Source organism: Paralichthys olivaceus, chromosome 6 (genome assembly GCF_024713975.1).
Source record: "Paralichthys olivaceus isolate ysfri-2021 chromosome 6, ASM2471397v2, whole genome shotgun sequence".
Taxonomy (NCBI): domain Eukaryota; kingdom Metazoa; phylum Chordata; class Actinopteri; order Pleuronectiformes; family Paralichthyidae; genus Paralichthys; species Paralichthys olivaceus.
This window is the reverse complement of record NC_091098.1, coordinates 6,211,133-6,223,365: the sequence shown is the minus strand read 5'-3', so window position 1 is coordinate 6,223,365 and position 12,233 is coordinate 6,211,133. Positions and strand designations below refer to the sequence as shown.

Here is a 12,233-nt window from a genome sequence, read left to right as displayed (position 1 = left end):
CAGAAAAAAGATGGAGACGTATGACATAAGTTGGAGTAGAGAGTGTGAGAGATATACAGACAGATAAAGAGGAGTGAGAGGAGGAGGCCAAGAGATAAAGAGAGAAAATAGTGACATGAGATGTCTCAGTCTTCCGACAGTCTATCTCTGTGATTGTTTCCATGGTAACTGGAGATATTCCAGAGAGTGGGCGTGTCTCTCAGTTTCTTATCTGATTAACCTCACTGGCTGTCTCAATGATTTTTACACATCTGATGCTTCATCAGCTGTGCAAAGCTCCTTTTTTTCCCCACTCGGTTTCCTCTTATACATATAAATGTCTGTTTAGCTCTTTGTATTGACTGAATAAAAGTGGTAACCTATGGACAGTCCTGGACAGCAGTTGCAGTAAGTGAGAGTTAAAATGTAAGCTCCTATGAGAGCACCAGTGTTAGACCTGAGGACATAAGCTGGACATAGGTTGCAAATAATTTTTACTTTTTTTTTTTCATCAGTAGAAGTAACTAAAATGCTTAACTCTTGCTTACATATGCATTTTCATGTTTTGCACAAATGTGCAATTTTTATGGTCTTGGCTCACAATGTAAAGGCCAACACTTTTGTTCTTTCCTGTCCTTGCAGATTTTGCTGTGTCAAGGGTAAGTTGACTTTTGCTTTATGCTTGTGTATGTGCATTGTAGTGGAGGAATACATAACACGCCACGTTAGCTTCCGAGCACTATACAGTTGTTGAAAGGCCAAGTAATTTAAAATTTATAATCTGACAGTTTTTATTATGTTTTGTGTTATCTGGAGATTCTGACACAAATGTGAAACTTAAGTAAAATGGCACATTGTAGAGCTCATACATCCGTCGAGGCTCAGAGTTCACTACATCCAGTTTTTCTATTTGGATCTGCACCAAATTACACACACTCATAAATATTATGTCAAAAAAAGTGAAAAACAATATGTATACTGCATCCTTCCACCAAGTTTAGTGGTAATTTGTCCAATGGTTCTTGGGTAATCCTGCTAAAAGAGAAAACGAACACTGATGAAAACATAATATCCTTGGTGGAGGAAGTAATCTGATAATCTTTATTTTAAAGATCTTCTGACTTGTCAATTGCCGCCACAATCATGTCAAACCACAGACGACATCATGCATCTGCTCAGATTATCATGTTCCTCTTGTCACTTGAAGTTTTCAGTTTCTATTCTGAGTCAAACAGGAGTGCTTTTTCTCCTGGTGTCTCTCAGACACATTTTACCTCAAGGGACTGAAAAATGCTTACACCTTATTAAACATTTTAATTCATTGAGCGGAAAAGTCACAGGCCAGATGTACGATCATTTCTTTGAGCTCTATTTTGAGGCACAAGTCTTTCCATCTCTTGCTTTGCTTGTCGTCATCAGTCCTGGCTAGTCCCACTCCTGCATATTTAATAGCATTTTAAGAGGGTGATTTTCACAGTGCTTATTTCTTCCTTGTTCAAACATTTGAATATGCGATATACACTAATAGTTGAGTTATAATGTAGTACACATTAAATGCAAAAGTTTTAAAGCCTATGACAACCATGGTCCATCTGTAAGACACCCCAAGGTGCTGCGGTCCTACACTGCTTTATCCTATGATGCAGTTCTATACATGCACAGTATCTCTTCATCATACATTCCCAGTTACATTTCCCAGTCTGTTCATTTTTTAAAACTTCACTCTCCCCGTTTGTCGTGTAGTATTTTTGTTGAAAAAAGAAAATCCTGATGACATCACGATGATGTCTGTTATTTTTCTCTTTTTTCAGATTGAGGTTCGGGACAGAAGAGAGCCACGGTACGGAGTGCAGCGTCTTCACTGAGAGTGATGACGCAGCACTGGCCGACTTTTCTTCTCCTCATCTCTTCTCATCCATCTCTTTCTTTCCTCTCTCCTCTCTTTCTACTCTCTTCTTCTATTCTCTCCAATGATCAGGATATCACCCAATCTCAATGCAGACACCAAGTGTACAGGATTCTGCAAGATTAAAAAAAAAAAGACAAACAACAGAACACACTGGGATAAACTATATTTTGAAAAAAAAGTTGTACAAGGTTGTACAGTGCATTTAACACTCGACTTTCTCAACTAAAACCTTTATGATGGAAAAAAAAAAAAAAGATTTAATCTATTAAAGTCTTGATTTGTGTGAGAAGTTCAATCCTTGAGATGAAGAACCATAATGTCCGGCTATGATTTTAACAATTTATTTCAAATTTTGCTATTTATTGACTTTGAGTTTGTGTGTTGTTGTGTTCCATAGCTTCAGAAAGCAGATCATTGATTCTTCTCGTATGGTGACAAGAGTCGAGACTCGCAATACTGCAGCAAGTCCATTATTAGCCATTGGGAACATTTCAAACGGGACTTGTATGGCTCTTCATCTAGGGACTTTCAAAGGCGAGGAATTTAAAAGGAGTAACCCCTCTGCAGCTTTACAGAACCTAACATCTCTGGGAGATTCTCTACTGTACATACTGAACAATGTAAATAACATTACTGCTGACAGAAACAGCCGACAACAAAACCTCATCTGACTCCAATGCATTCGAGTATAGTATTTCTACTCTTGGTTTCAGTGTTCCTCGTGCTGGAAGAGCATCGGAGTATGTGCTGATCCTTTGTGTTTATATTATGACTCCACTACAGATCTGGTGGGATTGGACAAAGGGGGAATATCTGTGCTGGATATTCCAGAGAAAAGCAGAGCACCGTGGATCAAAGTGATTGTGTGTTTGATCACAATTGTTTGACACAGATGCTTCCTCTGCATCAGCATGGCCTCAAAACAACCACCCCCTGCAGTATATAGTAAAAATCTAAATTGCAGCTGTCCAAGTTAAGACTTACAAGTCTGAGCTTACTACTTTTGTTATACCCTTCCTTCACCAGTGTGCAGTTTACTCCAGTTTATGGCTCCAGCATACAGTGATCAGTTTACTCTACAAATGTCTTAAGACCGTGTGAATATGGCTGTACAGGCGTTGGCCTCCTCTCAGAGGGAAGCCCCAAGTGCTGCACTTAAGGTGATGTCACTAATATGCCTCTTCGCTGCTTGCAATAGTCAGAGGAATCATAAGTGGGACAGATATCACAGCAAATATACCCTAAAAAATAAAGACAATAATTCTTAAAAAGAATCAAATCAGAGAGAGTGAGCAACTACTGGACTGTTCAAGTTTTCGTTCAAAGATGAATCAGAATCATTAATTCAAAAGAAGCTAAAATAAAAAAAAGCTAAAAGTTATTCAAGTTGTGCAATTTTATGTTGATTGATTTTGAAACCATCTTTATATTCTGAAATGGATTAAAATTGACCACCTTTGAATTTTTGATTAAGCTATTAAGGCCTTGTCTACACTTATGCAGACATTTTTCCTCTGTTTAGAATAAAAAACATCTCGTCGAGACAAGAACACAACAACGGTCTGCGTCAACTATCCATCAAATACCAGAGACAAAGCCTGTTGACAGAGAAATATTGGGTGAGGCAGACGTTTCTGAACATTGGTAATGTGATGCAAATTTTAGCTACAAATTAGTAATTACACTTAGCAGTGCTAACTAGACATATAGATACATGACCACCATTATTGTTTTTGGTTATGGTTCATGCTCATGACACAAAGCAATAGTGGAAAAGCAAACTGTGACATCATTGTTTCCCAAAAGCTTGATTTTACATGTACACACCGATATAAAGAACCAGATTTTGAAAGTCTGCTAGAAAGGCATTTGAAATCTCAAGAGGCCTTAACACAGAGAAGGATTTTGTTTTGCAAAAATACCTGCATTAATGTGGACAGGGGCTCAAGCAATTTGAAATATAAGCCAATCTGTGCTGATTATTCTTGCATTAGGGCCCAATGAGTTGAACAATCCTGGGATCCGTCTATAAAACACTCACGATTGTCGCAGCGATTTATTCCAAATTCCCAGAAGAAATACAGATGACATGATCTCTGTGTCCTTTCCTGCAGCTACTATCCTGGTCGTGGTAGCCAGTATTATTTCTGTAGCGCTCTTATTGTACCGTTGTGCTTTGAGAATTTGTATGACAACCAGGGAGATACTTTAAACTGGCTCCCATTTTTCAGTCACATGAACAAAAAGTTGCAACCTGCTCACTTAATATGAAAAAAACCTGCAAGGGCATGTTTTACTCGAGTTTGTGACTCACCACTGTACCCATTAGCACAGTACTAACTTCTGTCTCTATAACCATGTCTGCATCAATGGCTCTGATTGTCACAATATCAGTGACATTGCTCCAGGTACGATTAGACCATGCGACGAGTTTCGGTTGAACAGTGCGACATAGCACGCTGCTCTAATCAAGAGCTCCGTGGGGCTCTTGTCCCTCCCAGTGCAGCTCTTCAGGCTGACACACTGTAACTGAGCCTCCTAAAGCACCAAACCTGGGCCGAGTCATCGCGGGAATGAAATTAGCTGTGTAATAAAAGCACACGGCTAATGGTTTCATTTGAGGAATTGGCATGCTTTGGTCATTTGGGAGGGAAAAGGCCTGATCACACTGTAAACCCTGAGGAGTCATTGAAACCGTTTCACTGAGCGGTTTGACCACACAAGGTGATCTGCGTTCTGTAAGAAAGCAGCTTATTTACCAGGCAACATCACAAGGAAAATACAGTCCAGTGAGTCACTGATTATACTGCATTATGTTGGACTGTAATGCATTTACACTCTGGTAGGGATGCACTATTAACACATGCATTGTGGACAAGTCAAAGTGATAACCCTAAATATCAGGCAAACAGTTTACCTTTACAATCTATACAGCAGCTACATCAAAAAATGATATTAAAACAAAATCAAGAATGTGACTTTACATGTCACACATGGATAAATAAACTGTATATTGGATGAAGTGGTTTTATGGTGCATCCCTACACTATATACAGTATAATGAGCAGATAGCTAGATGTGCAGTATGTTTTTTAGAACGGTAGCTAGCTAACTCTCAGGAAGCTGTGTACAAAGTACTGTATTAAAGGCTCATTGTGGAAATGATCAGCACATACACAAGTTGGACGATGCTGTTGTGATGTGCTCATGGCTGAAATGACACATCACTCCACAGCATACCTTGTTAGGCAGGTTTGGGCATTGGATGAAATAGCACCTCTGCCACTGATTTTCCAAGCTGGGCCTTTAAGACAATATGAAAACAGCCCTTATGCTGAATCTAATGATGCTGTCCATGCCGGCTCTGCACAGACCTTGGCCTATATCTATCAACCGTCTTAGGGTAGGAACGCTGGGCCTTCATTCAACAAACGTTTCTTTCAATTCAGCCTTGAAGTATCTCTGCGAGCATTTGAGAAAAAAGAGTGAACGACAGTATTTACATCCATTTGGTATCATAAGAAATTTGTTTTTGCTTTTGATATGTACATGCTCATTTGAGAAAATCAGTGCACTTGCTGAGACATCAGCATGGTGATTTTTTTATATCAAAAGTTTGCATACAGCAGGCGGTACTGTCTCATATGGCATATATTCTGATTTAGACATCTCCTCCTGTAGGATTGCTTTCCCAGGGCCCAGGACACATTGTATTTTACAACAAATCTTTGAAAAAGAAAAATTACAATGGAAAAAAGCCCAGAGGGCTAAGTGGTCATGTCAGGCTTCCAAGCATCATTACCTGTGTGATCATTGGTCTGGTTTCCTCTCCGGGTACTCTGTTCCTGAGGACTTGACGATGAACTGAAATATACCTTAACAAGGAACTGACGATACCTTAACCCTGATGAGCACATATTTGTACCACTCCAGGTGCCTCTAAGAACTTTTGATTTAATTCAGATGTGGTGCAGAACCAGCAAAACAAGTAGTGACATAGTAGTTTTTCTCTACTAAAGACTACACACCCTGACCGAGCTCTGAAGCCAGAAGGATTTTACTGCAGATTTGAGGTCAATTCAGTTTCAACTCCAACAACTGAACCTAAGAAAATAAATGACAGTTGTCCCCAAATGTTCAACTTGATTCGGGGAAACAGTTTTGATATTAATAAAAGACGACAGTTGATTTGTTTTTATCTTTTAGTTTGTGATTGGACTCCAAATCTGAATTCACCTCAGTCTTGAATTACAGAAGTGTGTGAAGATGTGATAAAGAATGAAAAGCTAACACAAGGACACAAGAGTCAATGAGAAGTCATTTCCGTCTTTAGCAGCAAACAAGGTGTTTGTTGACGATGTAAATGTCATTGATATATGTCAATGATTTCATCACAGTTTTTATCATGCAATATCATGTATAAAGACATAATGTTGGGGTGGGACGGGGAGGGGGCAAGAATGAGTAATGTCCAGTGACTTATGTTATGATAATAGCTGACTTTCTGTTTACTCCTGAAATGCAGATGTTGCCAAAATACCATCATCTATCATGAAAAAAAGAGAAATAATCAGTTTTTGTTTTGTATAACAAAAGAATGATATACTGATATTTGTCAAGTACTTCTGATGAGATCTTTGTTTTATGTGTTAACTACAGAATCTTCAGTTTCTGTTATGGATTTCTTTCTTTGTATTTTGGTATGATGATTGTCGCTCCGTCACATCAAACTTTACATCTCAGATTCACTAACGGATGATTGCTTGTTGAAACCTCAACACCCCAAACTGTACGAGTCTCTTTATAAAGTTGCTTGAATCGTACACACGTGGACGGAGTCTGAAAGAGGCTGCTTTTCATGGATTATGATGACATGCTGATTTTGATTTGAAAAATGATAATGTCTAATTAATTCCTATTTGTGAATAGTATTCCAACTCACCATGATGACAATTTCTGTTATTGAAACACATTTTGAGAAGGTCGAATAAAGATATTTTACATTCAAAAATCAGATTCTGACTGAATGAATGAATTAGTTGGAGGTGGAGTAACTGATTCTGGGGACGGACTGACACCCCTCCCTTCACTGCTGCCTCAGAAGCTCCACCCTCTTCATGCAATGCATCATCAAGGTGGAATCAGCCACTACAGACACTAGCATCATCTGTAGACAAAAAACATCCTCTGTATTTACTCAAACTACACGATCAGCGAACAGAGTCAGCAAATACTGGATGTGGTTTAAGTGCACACACAGAATGTACATCCAGCAGACTGTAAAGAGATTTTAGCAGAATTCGACAAAAAGTGAATTGGATCAATATGGTGCACCCTCTTTAACTGTGTAGATTACATGCATCTTACATATTGCTTTGTTGTGGTTGAAACTGGACTATTTATGAAATTAGCATTATCCTTAGTTGGTAGCAATAAGGGTGAGTCACACAACCAGAAATATCAGACGGGGCAACTGCACACAGACGCACACTAAGAGGGTGGCATAGGCTGAGACCGCCTGAGACTTGGAATCCACAGCCTGTCACAGTAAGTGCCTGTAATTCATCAGTGGCTTCATCTTCTGTGTGGTCTGCCTTTAGTTACACTACCACACTGGTCACCCAGCATTGTGATTCACTGAGCTCTGTGTTGTGTCCATTTGTGAAGTAGGATGAGACACCATGAAGCTGGCTCCACTACAGTACAACGTGCTACTTTTAGAAACCTCAAATGTCTCACTGCCATTTAGGTTTGGAGCTGAATCTGAAGTTGAACAAAACCGGCAACAATCAAAGCCCGACTGTAGACGATTCCAAATGATAGAGTATTGTTTCATCACATCAAACGGGCTGGTAGCCCACCAAGGCCCACTCTATGAACTACATAATGCTACTACTGTGTTTTTAATGATTATCTTCAATACAAGCAAGAAACACAAGCAAGTCCAGTTTCCTATGTACACTTATACAACTCCTGTACAACTCCTTAAGATACGAGCTTGATGTTGGATCTTCACAGATATATGTCAAGCTGGACGTAAACTATGACTTGATGATGTTGATGTTAAATTTCACCTCACCCTATACGAGAAAATCTTCTGAGATGTGAAGCCAAAGCTGATGATTTAATTCCTCACACTGTTTGGTCCAATTGTTTGCCCTGACAGCTCCCACTGTCCGTTGCACCAGCTCCTCTGGACCAGCACTGGACTGATGTCAGTCAACGCTTGCTACTGATCATACATGTCATTCTGTGCACCCAAACTTCAATAAACAGAGGCGTTAGCATGTGGACACAAGTGGCTTGGAAGACATGAGCATTTTGTTTTCGTCTGGTTTCCAGAAAGAAAGCAAACTACGTTTGAGGCTACTATGCTGTGAATTGATCATAAGCTACACTCAAAGCTACACTCTAATATATACATACACTAACTATTGTACTGCAAGAACCACTTCTTTTTCTTTCTTGTTGTGCAATTGCTTTCATTGTCTTCATTGTCTTATATTCATAGTTGTGTGTAGGTGTGTGTGCGTCACTCTGCAATTACACCGCCGAAACACTAGGGGGCGTGGGGCCGAAACCACAGTGGATATAGATTTTCTATGCTACTGTGTTAAGTTTTTTACAGTTTCTGGTCCCCTTGTTTATAAATAAAATTGGAGCTGATAGATGTTAAAGAGCAATTTTTCTTAAAGAACTGCAAAGAGGAAGAAAGCTGTCTAAGGAGATGGTCTGTACGACCATTAAACCATGTGAGGTGAAACAGGAGATTCCAAAAATATTGTCTGCTGGAAATGCGATGCTACCAAGTGGAACAATAACAGCTCCTGTGGTCTGTGTTGCCTTGATGCGTAGTTACATTTTGGGGGGGAGCACATCAGGGTACGGAGTAGGGTTCTGTGTCGGCTTAACTATGGTGGTGAGAGTGGTTTTCATTGAGTAGCCAATGGGAGGAGTGGATACAATTGTGCACAGTGAATACTTCACATGGCAATTTCTATCCAAAAAATTTGTGAAATCCAAGAGTTTATTCTTAATTGTAAATGTGTGACTTGAATGTTTTACCACAACCACACAGTGTGCATGTGTTCTTATCTGTGTCCGAATGAATGGATTGAGCTGGTCAGACGTCTTCCACGGACAGATTTCATGGTTTAGCACACCGCTCACATGTCCACAGTCTGAGGGGCATGGCTCGCCATCACAGAATCCTCCAGATTCAGTTCAGTCAAAAATGGTTCAGAGTGGTTAATTATTCTGTTCTCTCTGTTTAGAACCTCATTCTTCTCTTATCTACCATAAACCAACAATTCAGTATAAATTATGTTGTGGGAATTACTATGTATCATGACCAGAATCAAAATTATTAGCATCATTTATAACCCTAAAAACAGCATATGGTATTTTTGCATGAAGAATTAAGAATCTAGCCCTTAGACTACTTTTTTAACTGTAGCATTCATGTACAAAAAACCACTACAGTGAATTAGCTGCACTAACACTGAGAGGCTGAATGGCATAAATGTCAATGGACTTGTTCAATGCACCTTAAATGCTCTAACTGTACTTAATGATTTAAGTTTTTACAATTATTCATGAGGGGTCAGTAACTGTGTGCACACAATTTCACAGCAAAGACAAACCATCCGGCTTGGTTGAGAGAGCTCAGTCTGGGGCAAAGCAGGGCAGCTTGTCAGGGCTACATTGCTTCTTTCTTTTCAAACAGAAAGGACATGGAACATGCACCAACTGTCTAGGCAGCATGAACAGTGCAGTTCATGGTTGGTGCCTCAGCAGCCAGGTCACGGTTCCCAATTCTACTAATGTCTACTTTGTGAATCACATAATTTTGAGTCATGTTGTTGCCAAGAGGAACATCTGAATCCTTGAATGTTAAAAGTATTTTTCTAGGCTGCCATTTCAATTACTGGACTAATGTGTAGCATACTATGAATAAACTATATAACTAGATATAAAAATAGCATAAGAATAAATGAATACAATGACATGTGGAAAGAGTACAGTTTTTTCTTTACACAACTACAACTCCAATCCCAGGTGTGGATCCACAGGAGCAGGTTTCTGCAGATTAGATAAAGTAATCTATGAAAACAAGAGCGATATAAAGCTTATGATATTTTATTGTGGACACCTTGTCAGAACGCTGTGATCTTCAGCAGTTTGGATGTCTGTGTGGTCCTTTTCTGCTGCCCTCAGAAGCACAGAGACCTACATCACCTACACACACTGTTACAGAACCTCATTCACTTGTTTATGTCCAACCAACCACAGGCAGTCAGTGCTCACGTAGAATCTGCTGACTTCGACCCACCACACTGTGTGACAGTCAGCCATCTATCAGGATATTTAACTTGCAGGTCCACTCAGAAGGGAAGATGTTCGGTGCAAGTCATGCAGGATGTGGCTCAGAGAAACATGGCTTTCAGATTACAGGATGTCGATTAAACGAGACATCACTTTTTCCAATTCCTCTTGTATATAAGTGTTTTTGTGTTATGTAAAAGGTCTGCAAAGTTTAAAAGCCTCAAGACTGTGGTAAACGGAGCCCCTCTCCCTATAGAAAACACTGCATCTGCTTTGCCAGTAGTCCAGCAGATAATTCCATAAGGTACGCCTTATCCTTCCTTTTTTTTTAAGTCTGACGCTTTCAAGGTTAGAATAAGATGCATATGCAGACGAGGATGAATGAAACAGTGTTCGATAGGACTTACAGGTCGGGTGAACAGATAACCAGTCTGGGAAGCAGTGTCCAAAACACAGAGGCAAAAGTAAACACTTTGAAAACCAGGAAACTGCTATTTCCTGCCTATACACTGATACAAACAGACTAAACACAGAGGGAGAAACACAGGATGGGAGACAACAAGACAGGTGTGACACATCAGGGTGCAGGTGTAGGTCATCAAGGAAGCAGGAAACAAAAGGAAGTGAATTGACCAACAATGAGAAAGAGGAGGAACAGGAAGTAAAGGTCAAAATAAAACAGGAAATAGCGCAACACAAGAAACGACAAGAGAACAACTAAACTGAGGAAAAACGAAATCCATGTGAAATTTGAATACACATTTTAAATCAGTTGGCATAATTTTTCAACACATACTATTTTACTTCAGATTAAAACAAACACTCAAACAGTTTGACTCAAAATATTCTGCACTTTTAAAGTTTGCACTTATATACTGAGCAGAAATAACACTCATAGATCAGGGAACTCGACGAATATCAACCACACCGACCTCCACACCCTGTGCGAGCAACCAAACCACCGAACACCCTGAAACTGTTCCTGTATGACTAAATGGGTTGACGTAGAGGCAGTGGCGGTTTCTTGCTGGAGCCCCTCGGCCACTACAAGTTCCTTCCAGTCCCTTGATGTCCCGGTTTGTTTTCTCCTGAGTCAGAGCATGGTGTGCCGACTGGTCAATGGCCAGAGGCTGTCAGGAAGGAAGAGAGTGTCCGCAAACTGTCCTGCGGTCAGTCACACATCCAGTGCAGCCCGCCTGTGTTTGTGTGTGACAGAGACACAGAGAGACAGAGTTTCCTCTATAGGTCAATCTGCACTTCTCCTCCATCTATACACACATGCAGTTACAGCTGGAAACTTGCTGACTCTGCCCTCAAGTATGTGAGAAATGTTTCCACATGAATGACTAGATGTACACTGATCAGCCACAGCTTTAAAACATTTACCTGGTTTAATGTTGCGGTTGAGCGGAGTTACATACAGCTTAAAAATATGTGCCTATAATACTTTTTGGCAATATTGTGGTCTTTACTTCATGCTATGTGTACTGCAGCATATGTAAACAGCTAAAAGCACAAAATGTACTTTGCAATCCATGATTCTCTTTCCATTTCATGGATCTGTCTCAAAATCAGATGCCAAAGTCCAAGGTTGTGAAGAGAGGAACCCTTGTACTCTTAAGGGATAAGTTGCCTGTTATAACAGGGAAATAGATTTTGATGTTTCATGATGCAGTTTCATATGACTCAAGCCATTTTCCTACATCTGTTCAAAGTGTTATCTATGTTTACTAATTTCAGTCTGTGGACTGAGCTGAAAATGTCTTCTTCTACATCCCCAGATAAACCACAGCATTGTTCGGCAATCGGCGGCCAGCGTTCCAAATCAGGTCCGAAATAATGTTTGTCCTGCCAGATCATTTTGAAAATTTGGGCATCATTTCACTATATCAGACTGAGACAGACATTCACAGGTGTCCCGGGAGCTGATCTCTGTCATGGCAACCACATTGATAAAATCACTTTCTCTTTAGGAAATTGTCCAAGAAGTAAAAGCATATATTCACTTTTTAAATCGAGT

The 12,233-nt window shown here is 39.9% G+C and overlaps 1 protein-coding gene across 1 annotated transcript in view; it reads left to right on the top strand.

The window, feature by feature from the left end:
* LOC109630544 (LHFPL tetraspan subfamily member 4 protein-like) overlaps positions 1-6,904 on the top strand; it is a 28,686-nt gene extending 21,782 nt beyond the window's left edge. The window contains exons 3-4 of the mRNA XM_020088807.2: positions 622-638; positions 1,791-6,904. Of these exons, the coding sequence (XP_019944366.1) occupies positions 622-638; positions 1,791-1,844 (71 nt within the window). The 3' untranslated portion in view covers positions 1,845-6,904. The remainder of the gene's footprint in view (positions 1-621; positions 639-1,790) is intronic.
* Positions 6,905-12,233: the final 5,329 nt, after the last annotated feature.